Source organism: Elephantulus edwardii, unplaced genomic scaffold (genome assembly GCF_000299155.1).
Source record: "Elephantulus edwardii isolate Elephantulus edwardi_28Jun2011 unplaced genomic scaffold, EleEdw1.0 scaffold00113, whole genome shotgun sequence".
Classification (NCBI taxonomy): Eukaryota; Metazoa; Chordata; class Mammalia; order Macroscelidea; family Macroscelididae; genus Elephantulus; species Elephantulus edwardii.
Genome location: NW_006399863.1, coordinates 8484746 through 8502276, shown reverse-complemented (window position 1 = coordinate 8502276; position 17531 = coordinate 8484746). Strand labels below are relative to the sequence as shown.

The 17531-nt window shown below is 43.0% G+C and overlaps 1 protein-coding gene across 4 annotated transcripts in view; it reads left to right on the top strand.

Moving 5' to 3' along the window:
• The window catches only part of CACNA1D (calcium channel, voltage-dependent, L type, alpha 1D subunit), a 416410-nt gene continuing 398879 nt past the window's right edge, over window positions 1-17531 (top strand). For 2 of the 4 annotated variants that reach the window (XM_006892225.1, XM_006892228.1), the window contains exons 1-3: window positions 136-319; window positions 2196-2505; window positions 6310-6415. In XM_006892225.1, coding sequence (XP_006892287.1) covers window positions 256-319; window positions 2196-2505; window positions 6310-6415 — 480 coding nt within the window. In that variant the 5' untranslated portion in view covers window positions 136-255. Of the gene's footprint in view, window positions 320-2195; window positions 2506-6309; window positions 6416-17531 lie in introns of all 4 variants that reach the window. The other 2 variants (XM_006892226.1, XM_006892227.1) reach the window with 2 other exon arrangements.

Below are 17531 nucleotides of genomic sequence, written 5' to 3'. Positions count from 1 at the left end.
TTTTATTTTTTTTTAAAAAAAGTTTATTTTGCTCCATTTTTGGAAAAGAGGGAGCGTGGGTGGCGAGCGGTTTTTATAAATTACCCCTTATTTTTTGTTATTTATCCCCATCTCTCCCCACCCCCTGCTGAAGCAAGAATAAGGGCAGGGACCTCGGCTCCCACCTACTGGTCACCCCCTTTCCCTGTTCCTCCCCCACCCCCAACACCCAGCACAGTGCCCTGCACACAGTAGGCGCTCAATAAATGTTCGTGGATGATGATGATGATGATGATGAAAAAAATGCAGCATCAACGGCAGCAAGCGGACCACGCGAACGGTGAGCAGCCAGAGCCTGGGCACCCGCTGCCACATCTGATCCCTGTCGTGGACCCTTCTCACCCCCTTTCTCCTCCCGCCGCTCCCCTCTAAGGCGATGGGTGGGCTGAGGGGGTTGGAAAGGATGCTTCTAACCCAGTGTCATAAATGGAAAAGGGAGGTGCGTGAAGGAGCCACTCCGCTCTCCCCTTCAGGCCCTGAATGTCAGAGTTGATTCTGCATTTGTGGGGTAGGGGCGGCCGCCAAGTCTCGGGTGCGCTGTGCAGCAGGAGGGGCGAGCCGGGGTGATTCTGGTTCAGTGTCCTCGGGCTCAACTTTCCTCCAACGCAGTGATGGAAGGTGGTGGTGGGGTTAGCCGCTTCTCCCCTTCCTCTCCTCCCCCGTCCCCTGGTCGTCAAAGACGGGCCCTGGTGGCATCCGGAAAATTCTAGGATTGCCCAGTTTCACCCTTGGCGCGGGTGGGTGAAGCACACCGCTCCCCTCTCTGGGGGAGGCCCAGTCTCAGATGGGGGGAGGGGGCGGATGGAGCGTGTCTTCCCGCTCCCAGCGCCGGCTGTGCACACGTCCGTAACCTAGCAATACCCGGGGAGTCACTGGCGCCGTGGGGCTCCCCTCCCCAGTCCTGGGGCCACGTGCAGTTCCCACACCAGCCCGGGCTGGGTCTAGGGAGGCTGAAGCAGTTCCCGGCCGGCCCTGCCCCCTCTTCCTTGGAGGTCGCCAGCCTCCCCTCCCCCCCATTATTCTACTCCAGTTCCAAGCCTTCCCAAGTGAGCACTCCCCAGGGAATGGGTTGACTCCCCAAGATGGTCCCTGGGCTCTGGCTGCTGCCCGCCAGCCAGGCCCCCTTCACAGGCTGCTAGGCTGGCGGACCTGGGCTTGTGTTGACTCTCTAGCTCTTCACTTTCACAAGAATTGCTTTGCCAAACGTTTCCCCCTCTACCTCTCACTTTGGTTTCTGCCTTCACAAAGAGATTTCGGCCAAAGGCAGGGCCAGGAGCCCAAGTTTTGACCAAGACTCAAAGCTGGTGGGGGCTCTGCCTGGTGCGTACCTCATTGCCAGACTACACTCAGGTGACTCCTGTTTAGGCCTTGAGGGCCCCTGGCCTAATCTAGCCTTCCTCTTCTAGGTGTAGGAGTGAGGCTGGCTGCCTGTCTGTCTCTGGATGCTGGCTTGGCTGATGCTGCTGCAATTTAAAATGCAAAAAAGCCCCAAAGATGTTTTCTGTTTTCGGAAGCCTGTGGGGAAACGAGTCCCAAGCATCATGAATTTTCATTTGCAGGAAGCGTCAGTGCATAATCTGGATATTTGTTATGGGGCTTTTGGTCTTGCTTGGGTACCAGTGGGGGATTTTTCATTTTCTTTCTCTCATGCTGAAAAAATTGGATTTGTGGATCTGGAAAGATATTGGAGTAACACCTTGAAAATGATTAAGATTATTGGATTATTGGCACCAGGCTCCTCCCTTTCCCCTTCCTCCCAAAAGTGGTAGTTCTTTTAGAGAAAAACTGTGGTACTTATCTATGAAGTCATTAGAGATCTATGGGGTTTGGAAATGGGGAAGAGTGTGGAATAAATGTGGGATGACCACAGATTGTTTGAATGCACTGCATGCGTCTATATGAAGGCATGGGTGTGGAGGTTCTGATCTTGGTGGGGGTAACCCAGCACCGGTTCAGGTTGACTGGCATTCAGGGTAGAGCAGATGGGACTTTTCCTGGCACTCTGGCTGACCAAATTTCACCTTTGAAAAATGGCACCTGAGGTTCAAGGTAGGAACATGGGTGTGATTTTCACCTGTTTCTGTTGAGAGACCGCCTTTGCTTGTTTTCTGAACCCTGGATGCTCATTGTAATTTTTCTCCTTTTCTTTTCTCCAGAGGCAAACTATGCAAGAGGCACCAGACTTCCTCTTTCTGGTGAAGGACCAACTTCCCAGGCGAATAGCTCCAAGCCGACCGTCCTGTCCTGGCAAGCTGCAATCGATGCTGCCAGACAGGCCAAGGCTGCCCAAACCATGAGCACCTCCGCGCCCCCACCTGTAGGATCTCTCTCCCAAAGAAAACGTCAGCAATACGCCAAGAGCAAAAAACAGGGTAACTCGTCCAACAGCCGACCTGCCCGCGCCCTTTTCTGTTTATCACTCAACAACCCCATCCGAAGAGCCTGCATTAGTATAGTGGAATGGAAGTATCCTTTTTATGGGGGAAGTCTTTCTTGTTTTCTCTTTTACCATCTGTTCTTTAAAAGGATTTGCTTTCTGAAATGACACAATGCTGTGTTGGTCTGGAATGCGAGGCACAGAAGAAGCTACGTGAAAGGGATTTTCATTGCAGATAGCTTCACATCTTCTAGGGTTGCAGAATAATGGCTTGGTGGTGGGTATATTTAGCCCACTGTCTTGTGTGTGTACACGTATGGGTGTGTAGAATGATGGGGGAAGGAGTAACAGCCTCAAACTTCAAAGTAGTAGGTGGTGAAAACTGACAAACTTAATCTGTGGTCATTTGATAACTGATTAGTTTAAAATCCACTTTATTTATTTATTTATTTTTTGCATTGGTATGGATTGAGTCCATAAAGCATACAAATTAAATTAAAAATAGAGTGTATGAGATTCTACTGGAAGTGACAACATTTTGGACCTTTATCACAATCTTCTCATTCTGGTGTTGTAAAATCTGCTATAGCATGTCCAATTAATGCCCAGGTTGCTTCTAGCTCTGATATTTATTGATTCCCATTGTTTAGGTCGCTCCATACAAATATGAACATTTGGCTGCTTAGAGAGGGAGGGAGTTCTTTTGAATTTCTTTTTGGACTGTTTGTGTTTTGTTTTTGTGGGTAGTTTTTTTTCTGATCAGTGCTCTGACTTCCTGGAATTTCCTTTTGACAGGTTCCAAGAAAGCATTTGAAACGTGAGTGTGAGGAAACATAAGAAGGGAAAAGGTTTTATGTGCCTCTTCTCCCTAAACTCTTACTAGTTTTAGAACAGTCATTTCAGTGGAGGAATTTACAGTTGCTGCCTTTATAAAAGAATTTTTTTCTTGTCTGTGTCAGACTGGAATTACATTTCTGGCTGTCTCCTTTGTATTTTTGACACTGAACTCCAAGTGCCCCAGGATGGTCGATCCATCCCAGATCTTGGGCAAACTGTTGTGACTCCGTTTGTGTATCCCTTTCCCTAGATCTTGAAGCCAAGATGCAGTACTGTCCTCCTTCAGGAAAGAAAGGTTGACTGAGGCCTTCTCTCTGAGCAAATGATTAATTAGTCAAATGATTTACTGGTCTGTGTAAAATATAACATTTCCCTTTCCCTAGAAGTGTTTTAGGGGCTAGCAGGGACCTTAGAACAGTTCTTGACCACAAAAACACCAGACTTTTCCCCACATAAGTCCCAGAATGCTGAAGGGGCCATGTTTAAAATTGGGGATGTTGGTAGCCAGCTAAAACGTGCCCCCCCAGTAATTTGATTTCCTTGCTAGCCGGCTATGTGCATATCCTGTCTTCTCTGGCTATTTTCTCTGAGCAACGGCAGGAGTTAAAATGAGTTAACTGTCTAGAAAGATTTTAGAACGAGCAGTCAAATGCTAGGGTAGGGTTTGGTTGGGTTTTTTTTCATGCGCTTTTTTCCTTTTTGAAACAGATGTCTCTTCTCTTGAGTGAGTTATGGTGTCTCTCACTTAACTAGGGTTGTGTGTGTGTGTGTGTGTGTGTGTGTGTGTGTGTGTGTGTTCTCTTTAAGTTCTTCAGTCTGAGGACAGAATGCTAGAGTCAGTGCAGGAAGGTGCAAAGTACATCAGGCTGTGTTCCAGTGGCATCTCTGGTGTCAGAGGCAGTGGCTACCCTTAGAAAGATTTCCTCCTCCCTAGGTTGCCTTGATGTGACTCTGAGTAAGAGACCTCTTGGTGGGGTCATTAATTGTATGCAGAATGGGGTGGAGGCCTGGTGCCATTTCTCTGTGCAGTCATTTGTATATAGCAGTTTACTTGTGTGGGTTGAGCTGCTGCCTCCCTTTCTGCATAGCCAGACACATGTGCATAGGAATTAGAAGAGGTCACTGCCAATTCAGGGAGCAACTTGCTTAGAGATGGCATTGGTTGTAAAATAGATTCTTAACCAATATATGATCCATTTGTTGTTTCCAGTGACAGTTTTCTTTTAATTCATGGAGCAGGCTATAGAAATCTTCCAAAAGCCAGCCTGTCAGACCAAATCTCTGCTGAGAGATTGGGGAGCTACTTTGTATTTGCAGGCAGAAGAGAAAGCGTGTATTGCACTGTGGGGAAGTGAAGGGCATCCTTTTTGGTTTAGGAGGTGGTAGATTCAGAGTCACTTATTTCTGTCTTCTGATTGTCTTATGGAAATCTTGTGGCTGTAAGGATGCTCTCTGTACTTAGACACTGAAATGAAATCAGCGTAAAGCAAAAAACACTTTTGCTAGGCTCTCCTGAATGATGTTAGTGTTTCATGGATTGACCTGTTTATCACTTAGGTACTGGGAAGTTAAAAAGAGGATGGTAGTGTGGGAGAGGGGGGAGACAATGTATTTCTGTTGGACAAGTTGACTTTTTTAGATTCCAGTTACGAATTGCCAAAAGGAAGAATGAAAGGGGATTCTGAAGTCTTCTGAAGGTGGACTGCCTTAAAATTAGATCCCTGGATAAAAGGTTCTGTCATGCTAGGTAAGTTGAAAGAACAAATGTGAATGAAAATTAGTTGGCTTACAGTACAAACTCATCAAAATTAGTAAGGGGAAAAATGTTCATATCCTTATGTCGACTCTTCAAGTTCTTTAAGAGATTAAGTGAAACCCAAGGCCTCTTCAGAGAGGTAAAGGGGTATTTGTTTCCTTTGCCATGGTTGAATTTCCCAGAAGGGTATCAGGATAGATGGAAAGCAGCCTGTTGATGTTCTAGAATCTTCAGTGGCTTGAAGTGTTTTGTCAAGCAAGTGCACGAAGGCCTTGCCTTTTTGATGTTTTAGTATTTTGTCAGGCCAGTACCTGAGAGAGACACACTGTTGTAAAATAAGGCCCGGGAATTGCAGATTAGGTTGGTTGCTCATAAAGCTTCCCATTGGAAAGGCTGAAACCAGAAGAAGAAAAACAGTCATTTGGCAGATGTCAGATTTTGGATTGCTAGTTTTGACAACATCTCTTAATAACAGCAGAATGTTTAAACAAGTAACTCTTGAAATTTGATCTCAGAGTGATTCTTCCAGACAGACCCCCGAGATTTAGAACTGTTAAGTAGCACTTTGAAAAGTGTCTGGTGTTGATTTCTTGTGGCTTCTTATTTAATTTGTTTATAAATGGAACACAGCAACAGCACATTATAAACTGAGCTCCAGTCCAGCTCTAATCTGAAACAGTTATAGCTATTGATTACTCTGGTAAAGAATGCAGAGGAAGAAGCTGAATCCTGGCCTGCCTTATTACAGCATCCAAGGACAGGAACATGGCCTGAAAGGCTTAGGAAAAATGGAGAAGTCCTAGGAACTTGGCCTGTCCCAGCCCAGACAGGAGATTCACACTGACTTAGCCAAGAATTGTCCCCAAGAAAGTGATTCTAACATGTAAAGGCGAGGATCTGTGTAAGAGAAGGTGCCATAATGTCTTCTGTGTATCCCCAGCCCCTGATCATTTTACTTTCTGAGGCTCTGGTCTCTTTTAAAATTACAGTAACAGAAACCTGGTTCATTTGGTCCCCTAACTGTATGCATTTTTAGATTTTAATCGAAAATATGCTGCAGGAGGAGTGTAACATGATCCATGCACCTGAAGAAAAGGACACAGGGAGGTCATTTGATAGGAAGATCAGCTGTGAAGTGACCACTGACCCTTAGCTCTGCTGAAAACCTGGTAGTCACCACAGTCAGGAAGGAAAGGATGTGTTTATGCCATTTTTTTTAAAATTTGAAACATGATTCAAAAGGGATGAGGTGGGGAGTATGCACGAGAGATGACTTAAATGCCTTAACAGAATTTTCCAGACCATTTGACATATTTATATTATTGGCTATTTTTGCCAATTGTGTGGCCTTAGCTATTTACATCCCATTCCCTGAAGATGATTCTAATTCAACAAATCATAACTTGGTAAGTGCTCTTATATTTTCTGCTGGTTCTGATGTGTAGTTATCGTTTGCCGCTGTACCTAATGCTGGCTGCTGGTTTTCTGGGCCTTTGATGTTTACAGATGTGCATGTGATGTTTCCTGGAGCTTTGCAACAGTGGAGTTTTTTTGACCTGTTTTCTCAAATTTATACTGAATGAAAGTGTTGAAAAGTCATGAATCTTGCGTAAATAGACATAAAATTCATTATGGGAGAGGCCTGTAGCCAATTTCTAAAATAACCTTTTTTTTTAGACTTTGTTGTCAGCCATTCTTTTCCTGATACTACTTTTTGTTTTTAGATTTTGAAATTTGGTGTTATTTGGGAGTGGCTACCATCATTCGGTCACTTTTTCTTGTATGTAAAGAATTAATGTGGTGGTTAGGTGCTGCCAAGTTGAGTATAAGAGAGCTGAACCTTGTTCTCTCCTGGGCCATCCTCATCATCTCTGACAGCCAGCAAAGGGTTATTAGAGAATATAATTTGTATAAGAACTCTACTCATTTTCAGAGAACCACTTGACTGTTAACCGAAAATTCGAGCCATCTCAGTGTCTCTCTGGGAGAAAAAACTTAGCAGTCTCTTCCTGTGAAGAAGACAGCCTAGGACATCCTAGGGGGGCGAGTTCTGCTTTGTCATATAGAGTTACGGCTGGTTGAAACTGACATGTTGGCACATGACAACATAATGCAGAGTACAACAAAGTGAATAAATTTACACACATAAAGCGTGATTTAGATAAAAATATTTTGTGGTACACTTGCTCCTTAAAAACATGGCGAGGCTAAAAGGACCAGTTTGTTATGCCAAAGTTGGCATTATGCAAAAATGGAGGATGAGAACCTGCCAACTCGCATCACCACGTAACTGCCAAATGACACCATTACATAACTGCCAAATAAGATCATTACATAACCTCCAAACCACTGAGAACCATGACCCAGCCAAGTTAACACGTAACCTTGGCCTTCACAGCCAGCTTTACTGTAGCCTCACTCCTCTGTTGTTGTCACTGCCAGTCATATGTGACTGATATGCAAAAAAGATAGATTTTTTTTTTTTACACTGATGTCGCAAATGCAAAATGTCAGATAACAAGATAGTAGCTAAGGGAGGAGCGGGCGTACTACTCAAATAACTGCTCCTGACTCTTTGAGAATCCCCAAGAAAAAATGATTCTGTGATTAAATAAATTGGTATATTTCAATATACTTTATTGCGCTTTAAAAGATTTATCATGCACATGAGTCTAGCAAAATCCCTGGCAAGGTCTGCCGTTAAATATTTTCATTTGGTTTGATTCAACCAGTCCGTAAAAGTAATTCGTTATGGATTCTTTTTTTTTTTTTTTTTTTCGGATTTTTTTGAATGTTTTTTTTTTATTTTTTTAACATCATGGAATCAGTGCTCCAAGAACTTTCTTTGGGAAAGGTTGATATGGTAAAAACAAACAACAACAAACCACTAATGGACTTTTAAGATTGGACCCAGCAGCTTCTAACACTTGGCTGTCAGTTAATTTTGGTTTGGGGTACTTCCATGACCTCTCTACTTTGCTATTCAATCATCTGTCAATTAAGGGATTGGTTGAGAAGATGACAAGGTCATCTTTCTTTGATTATTTGGAGCCATTCAGTTTTGTTGTTTCAGCATCCTTCTTGAGAAGATCAGTGCTTTACTTACTATTGGAGGTCAGGTTGAGTGGCAAATGAAGAAGGGTACCAGTGCTGGCCACTAAGACCCTCCTATTTTGACCATTTCCCTCTTTCCTCTTTTGTTGTTGTGTGCCTTCAAGTCAGAACCAACTCATAGCTGACCATCTGGAGTGGGTTTTCAGAGGCAGTTAATTGCACGGGAGGAGATTGCCCCTCCTTCTCCCACAGAGCAGCTGGTGGATTTGAACCACGTGCTTTTGGGGGAGTCCTTTTTGGCTTTTCCTGTTGAACGAGTTTAGTAGGGGCTGTACAGTCTTGAGTCAGGGAGTGTGGTAAAGGTAAGACTGCTGTGAGGGAACTTCTCCTGGCTTCTGAGGACACTGAAATTATGCTCTTGTGAATTTAGCCTTAATGGTTTATATACAGGATTTCATGTTACATTTAAAATGTGGCACATTTCAGATATAACATGATTCTGTTCAGATTTGCGCATTTGTAGTTTGAATTCTAGAAATTTTTTAAAAAGCACTTTTGGATATTGTAGCTGAAACTATAACTGTAAATGGAAATTAGATACATATATAAATGCTCACTGTTGGTATATATTTACACTGTGCTAGAGATTGCTCATGTAACTTTGGATATACTGAAGAGCTTTTGATTTTGTTATACACTTGTGGTATTAGATGATCGCTTTAAAGGATACACAGAAGGAGTGAAAAGCCTTCTCTATCAATGGAGATAGATCTTTGCAGTTGAGGCCACAGATGGTGTCATCCTTGTTACCAAATTTAACGATGTGTATGGTGACCCAGTTTGTTGCTTTTTGTAGCTCAAGAGAAGATGATTAAACAAACTTAGAAAATAAATACCTTTCAGAAAGGCAGATTAATTCAGATCAATGGAATAATTAATGTAGCTGCATGTGTGAGCCAATTAATACTCTTATTTTTCCCAGGGAAATCCAGGGCACTAATAAAAGATTGTGTTGTTGGACCATTTGACTTTCTCAGTTAAAAGTGAGGAAATAAAATGTTTTAAAAAACGGATGTATCTCATTTCTTTCCCCTTGCCATCCCTCTGCAGTGGGTCTTTTCTTGATAGTCCTTAAAAACAGAACTATTTTTGGGGGGGAGTGGTGCAGATGAGGGGATTTAGCATGAGGCTTTTTAAAAAACCAATATATTCCTTGTACTTTTTTTTACTTGGTATTCTGAAACTCATGACATTCAAGCTTGTCTTATTTTAATTTGGGTGATCACATGGCCAGTTAAGTTCATACTCTGCTTGACTCTTTAAATATTTCCTTTCCCACTGTGGGAAGGGGGAATCTTTGTGGGCTTCCTCCTGGCTCATAACAAGGTCCCATGCCATCTCCTGCCACCAGGGAACTGGATTTTTTTTTAATACATTTGACCCAATTTGTGCCAAAGTGATTGCTCTATTTTTGGGATTGGTTTAGAGGCAGCTGAAAAAAGCTTATTTTTCATCTGTAGTAAATACCTTTCAATTAATGTGAATGGCAAAACAGAGGGCAGGAAGACTAATAGGCTGCAAAGCCACACCTAATAAACAGAGTGGCTTTCTTTGCCTGGTAGCCCCTTGGGAAATGTCTATGCAGAGCCCTTAGAGTCAGGGCCAGCTTCTGGGGAAGATGTCCTTGCCCACTAAAGGGCACACGTGGTAAAATTACCAACATTCACTGGAGAGAAATGTGGCCCTCTTCATTTATCCTCTGTATATTTGTTCTGGGTTTATGCAACACAGCCAGCTCTGGGGACTTAGGGACTACCTAGGGGGTAGCTAGTTTTCCCAGAGTTAGATTTTTTTAAAAAATCTTAAATATAAACAATCTCAAGTTTTTATGTAGCTTTCATTTGTGGAGTTGGAGGAAGTAGTGGAGGCTGGAGCCATGGAAACGGTGCAGCTCAGTTCCCACAGTCACATCCCTCTTGGTGTAGTCGATAAGTTTAGTTGAGAGTTTATTGCTTATTTTATTATCACAGGAGGGGAGGACTCTTCTGTACAGAGTGTCAGAGTAGGGACAATGATAATGATGATACTGTATTTTATTGTGTTGAAAACCACTTTATTTTGGTTATTTTTTAATCCAAACCTTACTTTGTCATAAAGAAACTTCTATGTGGACGGTTTAATGGTTTTTTTGTTTGTTTTGTTTTTAATGTCCCTGCAACCTGTTCCTGACACTCTTTCCCAGGCTACCTTCTAGTTCAGTTCTCTGTAATGCTGAACTGCCTGAAATTAGAAATGTCCAAAATAGAGATGGTGATTTGTCATGAGAAACCCTCCTTTGGTACATATTAATGGTTGTACCCTCTCCTGCCTCTCAGGCACTGTTGAGTGACCGGAGGAGGACAAGGCCCTCAGCTCATACGTCTGCACCCTCATCTTTACAAAGTGCCTGGCTTTCATCAGCTGTTTAAGAACTACTGCTTATACAGAATGGAACGTTTTGTTGTGACTTGATATTGTGGATCACCTCTGACCCCTTCATTTCTTTTTTTCTCTTGTTGAGGCTCGGAGGTTAGTTGGCTTGTGTTTTCAGATCTGTTGACATTTTACCTCAGCTACATTTGACATACTTTGGGCATGTTGCAAGGAGAGACCGATCTTTGGAGAGGGAGATCATGCTTGGGAGGGTAGGGGACCGTGTTGGAGAGGAAGACAAGGTGAGATCCATCAATGAAATGGATTGACTCAGAGACTGGGGAAATGGGGTAGGTGTATCAGAAACAGTAAGGTTAGCTCAGGATAGAGTAGGGTTCAGAGCTGTTGTTCATAAGGTTGCTATGAGTCACAAGTGATTTGACTGCACATAACAGCAATGACAATGTCACATCTTTCATGCCTTTCCTTTCTCTCCATTCACACCACTATCAGCTGACCTCTGAAAGAGTGTGAGCCCAAGGCTTTTAATGACTACCCACTGGAATGGGAGGCTAGGTCCTCCCAGATTTGCTGTTGCCTTATTTTGGTTTCTCCTCTCTTCTTCTCCTTCATAGCCCCATCCTTTGTTTACCAGAATTTCCCAAGCATCCCTCCCCCACTTGCCTGCCTCCTAATGTTTCTGGTCCCTCTAGCTTTCTCCCATCTGAGCTGCATTTTTCTTTCATATGCCTCTGTCCTCACTGCTGTGGAAGAATGATCTTCAAATTGTCTCCCTTCTCCGAAATCTTTTTGGGGTCCTGATCTTAAGTAACTACCCTAGTGAAACTTCTCTTATAAAACTATGCACTTTTACCCTGAGTGTTAGCTATTTGTATTTCCATCTTCTCTTTCTCTTAAGACAGCATCTTCAGACTAAAATTCATGGTGAACAACTTTTGCCTCACCAGTTGTGTCTGGTAAGGTGGTACACTGTAGATGGGCCATAAGTGCACATGCTCACCAAATGAACAGTTCTCAAGGGAGAGATAACTTCACCTATTCTTCTCCCTGAGCCGTGTTTGGGATTTGCCTGGGCGGCAGATCGTCTGCTCATTAGTTACGACTCCTTGGGAGTTCTTGTCTGGGGGTGGATGGGAAGTTGGAAACATTTATTCCTGAGAAGTTTCGGGTCTTGCTGTCCTGTTTCTTGGGCAGCTCTGGCTGACAGAACACACAGGGCTGGGTTTCAGAGCGCAGTTGTCCAGCATGTTCTGTGCTCTGTTGCTGGGATTTAGAGTGGCAGCGTGCCAGAAACTTCTCTGGAGGGAGCAGTATTGGGTAGTGGGCTTTTGTCAGTGAGAAGGTGTGCTTTAAGTTACTCCAGAACACTGTGGGACAGGTGTGACCATAATCACAATGTGCAGTGCTGACTGGCCTTACAGAGTCGGTTCATTGGATCTGGTATAGTATCTTAATCATTTAACACGTAAAATTTTTACTTATAGAGTGGCAGATTTTAATATCTAAAACATAATTTCATAACCTTGATCATGAATTTAACCTGTAAGGTGTGCTAATTAACTCATCCACATGGGGTGTGTGTGCTCTATTGTCTGCCCATCTGAACCACACGTTCTAGGTCTTGCATGCTTAGGCGGTTCTTCAGAGCATGTACTATCACTGCCATTAGACCTTCTCCGGTTCTTTTCTCCTCCCTACCTCTTGCTTTCACTTGCCTAAGGTAAATACTTGTTTTGACTCTAGACTACTGCAGGCATGGTAACCTTCCCTCTTTCTAGACTTCAGTCCCTTCCTGCATTGTTTAGGAATCGTTATAGGTACTGGCTTGGTGTCTGGTGAGTTTGGCAACCTGGGTTTGAATCCTGGTTCCTTGGCCTACTAGATAGATGAGTGGCCTTGGATGAAACTAGAAAAAGAGTTCCTAGAGGGCGTTTTAGGGAGCTCTGGTGGCATCATGGACAACACAGCAACAACAGCAACAGAGGGCGTGCTAGTGACATGATCCTTAGAGAGCTGTGTTGGGAAGCCAAAAGTCACGCCTCTCTAGCAATTTGAGTCCACCTGTAGTTCTACAGGAGGAAGATGGGTAACTCCTCCTATCCTCTTTCTAGCCCCTGAATCCCAGTGGAGGATCAGCCATGAGTAGATTTGGACCTCATGGCAATAATTATATGTTTTTTTGAGAGGCAGAGACTGGAGTCTGAGTTGTCTCTGTGGCTTTGTGAGCCTAACCCTGTACCTGGTGCATAGTAGGCACATTGGATAAAGAAATAAATGGGGTCTCTACAGTACATCCCTATAGATCATTAGTTAATTTTCAACAACTGGCTAATCATTAATCTTTGTCTGCCAGACTAACATTGATTGTCTGTTATTAATGAGAATCCCAGGAAACACCTATCAGAGTCCACCTTTAATTCAGGATTGTATTTCTCTTTCTTGGCAAATTTAATTCTTAATACCTAAAGTGGAAGAGGAGAATGACTTTCTTGTACTTGTCCATTCTTTTAGAATCCCTGAGCTGTCAACTGGTTCCTGTGTTCACTGTTAAGCAGTAGCTATATTGTGAGTGTGTGTTCGTGGGGATCTCTGTGAGGGTCACATTTCTTTTAAGGACTGGGTGAAGGAGAGCAGCAGAGTGACCAGAGGAGGACTTGTGTATCAAGCTGTCACCCTGAGCTGGTTTCCTCATAATAAAGTGTGGACCGTTTATGTACTCCACAAGTAATTACATCCCTTTTGTCTAGTCTTACATCATTTTGACAGTAAACAGTTTACCTGGATTAACATTTTGTTAAGTAGACAGTACTTTGATTAAGTATTGAAATCGTATGTTCTAAATATTCCATGTTTTTTTATTGTTAATGTTTCTTAAGAAGAATAATTTCAAAAAAGTCCTTAACTCATTTGAGTTGTTATTAAAAAAAAACCAACCCAATACCACATACTAGCTAATTTTATTGTTTGATTGTCACATCTTACACAGTGAAATCTTTCTGCTCTCAAACACTTGAGCAGATAGAGTACCTGCCATCCACGGCCATCAAGTTGATTTCAACTCCTAGTGACCAGGGAACAGAGCAGACCTACCTCACAGGGTTTTCTGGGACGGCAGCAGGCTGCCACATTTTTCCATTGCAGGAGTTGTTGGATTTGAACCGCTGACCAGCTGTTAGTGCTATCAAATGCTTAGTCACTGTACTACCAGGACTTTTTGAGATTACGTTACAGTGAGGCTATTTGGAGGATATTTATTTATTTCTTAAATGGGAGTTTTATTGAGGATTGAGCTTTATTGGAATCCTACGGCATTTACTCTTTGCAAACGTCCAGCTTAATGGTTTTGAGCACATTCACAGAGATGTACAATCATCACTACCATCTAATTTTAGGATCTTTTCACCACCCTAAAAAGAAACCTCATCCCCCTCCCCCCTCCCCCTCAGTCCCTAGTGGCCACTAATCTGCCTTCTGTTGGTGTAGTGCAGATTTTGTTTATTCTGGACATTTCATATGTATAGTATATGCAAACATGGCCTTTTGTGACCAGCTTCTTTTGCTCAGGATAATTAACAAGTAACACTTACATGACTAAGAACAAAACCAGTTGTAGCGACCCCTGGTGTTTCAGAACAGCCTGCATTCTGCGAGGTTTTGTCCCTGTGACCCGAAGAAGTAGATTGCCAGCCTTTTCTTCCAGAAATATGACATGTATTTTTAAAACTGTGTTTTTGGTAAAAGTTTACACAATTAGGTTCTCATTTGTCAATTTTGAGATACATTGTTCAGTGAAATGATACAAAGTGTCAGCATTTTCTTTAATTGTCCTCCTTTTCCCAGTTTCAGTCACCCTCTCTTCCCTATTCCCCTCTCTTCTCATTTTTTTTTTTACCTTATTTATGTATGTTTTACATATTTACCTTTGGTCTCATATGGATGGTTTTTAAGTGGAGCATCATGTTTAGTTATAATATCCTTTATTTTGTGTGCCTCTGTGATTTCACTAAAAGCTGACCTCAGGTTAGTTTCAGTTCAAGGTTTAAAGCGTGTCTCAGAGCGGTCATCACAGGGAGTGCTCTGGTCTCAAGTGCTCCAGTAAGTCAGGATAATTTGGAATTTTGAGTTTCATTTTCCTTTTTTCTCCCATTCTATCATGGGCCTTCTGTTGTGGCCTGAGCAGGACAGTCAGTAAGTGCAGCTGGGCACCATCTAATTCTTCTGGTCTCAGGGTAGATGGTGCCATGGACTGAGTAGCCTGTTAGGGACTTTGGTTTTCTTCCTACCTTTTTTATTCTCTAAGTGGAGACTAAAAGCTGTATCTTACATGACTGCTCACAAGCTCTTAAGGCCCTGGGTGCTGCTTACTTGACTAGGATGCACAGCAGCATGAACTTTGTGAATCATATTCTGCCAATTGACTGAGTTGTCACATGAGATTAAAGTTCTAAGCCTCCAGATTTAGAAGCCTATTTTGGTATATTTTAGATTACAACTTGTAGAATCCCAACTCAAGTGGGCTTAGTTGAAAGAGAAAGTGCATGATGGAGAGACAGAGAGATACTAATTTATTCACACACGGAGACGTCCAAGTCATAGAAATTGCATCAGCAGAGCTGGAAAGGGGACGTAAAAGATGCTTTCGTTAGCCTGTCCCTGTACCCCACCCTTCAAGTTTCTGAGGTCAGAGTCTGAGTGACTTCTGGTGGGTCAGCCTTACGGAGGGCATGTGGGGAGATGCATTCCTTTTTAAATTTCAGCTCATGTTCAATATTATAAACATGATTGCATGAGAAACAGGCCCCGTAGCAGATTTATGGGTAGATAACTTTTTTCACCATTATTTATTTAATGATCACCTTCTCTTAAGTTTTTAACTGTTGGCAGAGTGTGAGAAGTATCTAGTACAGAAGAAAAGACTTGCCTAGCAGAAAAGACACATTTCACCAAATACTGATGGGGGCTGGTGGGGGGAAGGGTGGAAACTCTCCAGCAGACCCTGAACAGCTTCTTGTCAAAGAAAGCTTCGAAATAAATTACAGTTGTTGTTTTTGGGTGCCATCAAGTTGAGCATACACCATAGCAACTCTATGAACAACAGATCTGAACCCTGTAATATCCTGTGCCATCCTCACACTTCCTGACACACTAGAGCCAATTGCAGCAGTCACTATGTCATTGCACCTGGTTGAGGGTCTTCCTCTCTTTTTCCTCTGAAATAGAAATTACTGAGTTTCTAGAATCTTGGGAGCAGAGGGCTTTGTCTTGTCTCGGGGAGAGGAAGTTGGCAGATAACCCAGTAATGGATGTTAGCATTCCTACCTCTGCCTCCTGCTATGTCCAGGCCCATCACACAGTGTGCCTACAATTCCTGCCTTGCTCACGTGACCAGAATAAGGAAAGTGGCAGAGGGTGTCTTTCAAGTCAGACTGTCATTTTTTTGTCTCGGGGTGCTTGTGGGGAGAAGGGCTGTTTGGCTGGGCATGCAAAGCCAGGAAGGGATGGTGGTGGTGGTGAGGTGCTGTTGAGTTTAGTACGGTTCATAGCGACCCTTTGAATGGCTGACCTAAACCCCATCCTATCCTGTGCCATCCTCCAACTTCCTGGCACACTAGAGCCATTGTGACAGTCACTGTGTCAACCCACCCGATCGAGGCTTTTCCCTCTCTTTCACCATCCCTCCACCTTTCAGAGCATGAGGTCCCTCTCCAAGGAATAACCTCTCCTAGCAACATGCCCAAAGTATGTGAGACGAGGCCTCATTGTCTTTGCCTCCAAGGAGCACTCTGGCTGCACCTTCTCTAGGACATATCTGTTTGTTCTTTTGGCAGGGAGGAGGAAACGCTGGGAACAAACTGACTGTAGAGATGAAAAAGGAATCTGGCCAGGGTGATCTGACTTTTGATAGGCAGTCATAGTTTGTGTCTGTCTGTGTGTCTGTAGGAGGGAGAAATAGGAGAAAAGTAGGCATAGGAAGATAACATAAGTGGTTATTAGAGATGGACATTTTTCAGGATGGAGCTGCCTTCTGGTAGTTTTAATTAAACAGAGCCCTGGGCACTGTCCAGGCTGGGGAAAATGACTTCTTCTTTTCCAGAACCTCACAGAAGTTATTTTTGCTATTTTTTTCCCTCCTCCCTGCTGGCTGATTGTAATTTTAGAAATCACATCTGTTGAAATTATTGAATAAGTGAACGTGAGGGTCAGGCTGGAGGGAATTAGGGGTGCTCCTCTGAGGGAGGGGAGACAGACTCCAGACTGCTTGGGGATACATGGTGAATCCCAGGCTTTGACAGACGTTGGAGGAAGCTGGCCTGGGAAGGTGTCCTTGGTGAACTCTGCAGGAGGATTTAGAGCAGGCTGGTGAGGGGCTCCACTCTCTGCCCCCGCTTCCATCCTTATGAGGATCCAACCCTCCGTGTTTTTCTTCTATTCACGAGGAATTTTGGTAGAACTTAGATTCACAGATATTTTATTTAGTGCTCTAAGTATTTTTGTTTATAAAAAGAAAATATTTGGGGTCCTTTGTTTAACAAATACCTACTCAGTACCCACTAGGAACGTACCAGATCCATGTCCTTGACTTTTAGGAAATGTGGCCTGCCATGACATTGCCTCCTTTTCACCTGGGAGAACCTATCACATGGGCTTAGAGAATAACCACTTTTGGGTTTTTTAAAATATTTTTTACCTTCTTATCATCATGATGCGACCCTTTCAGAATTATTTTTTACTCTGTGTGTGTAGTCTGCATTTTGAAAAAAAATTCTTAAAGTTTTGTTTTTCTATTATACAGGCAGCTTCCTTTTTTTACCACTTAACCACTTCCCAAATCAGTAAGCAAACATTTAACAGCTTCTTAATTGCCATAAAATATTCCATGTATGAACATACCATGGTTTATTTAATTTTTTTCTTCCTGTTGAGTGTTTAGGTTCTTTTCTAAAGCTTTGTTACTTCAGACAATGCTGTATTGAATACCCTTGTGTATGTGCATGTTTTTGCACATAAATAAACATTCCTCTAGGCTTTGTGCAG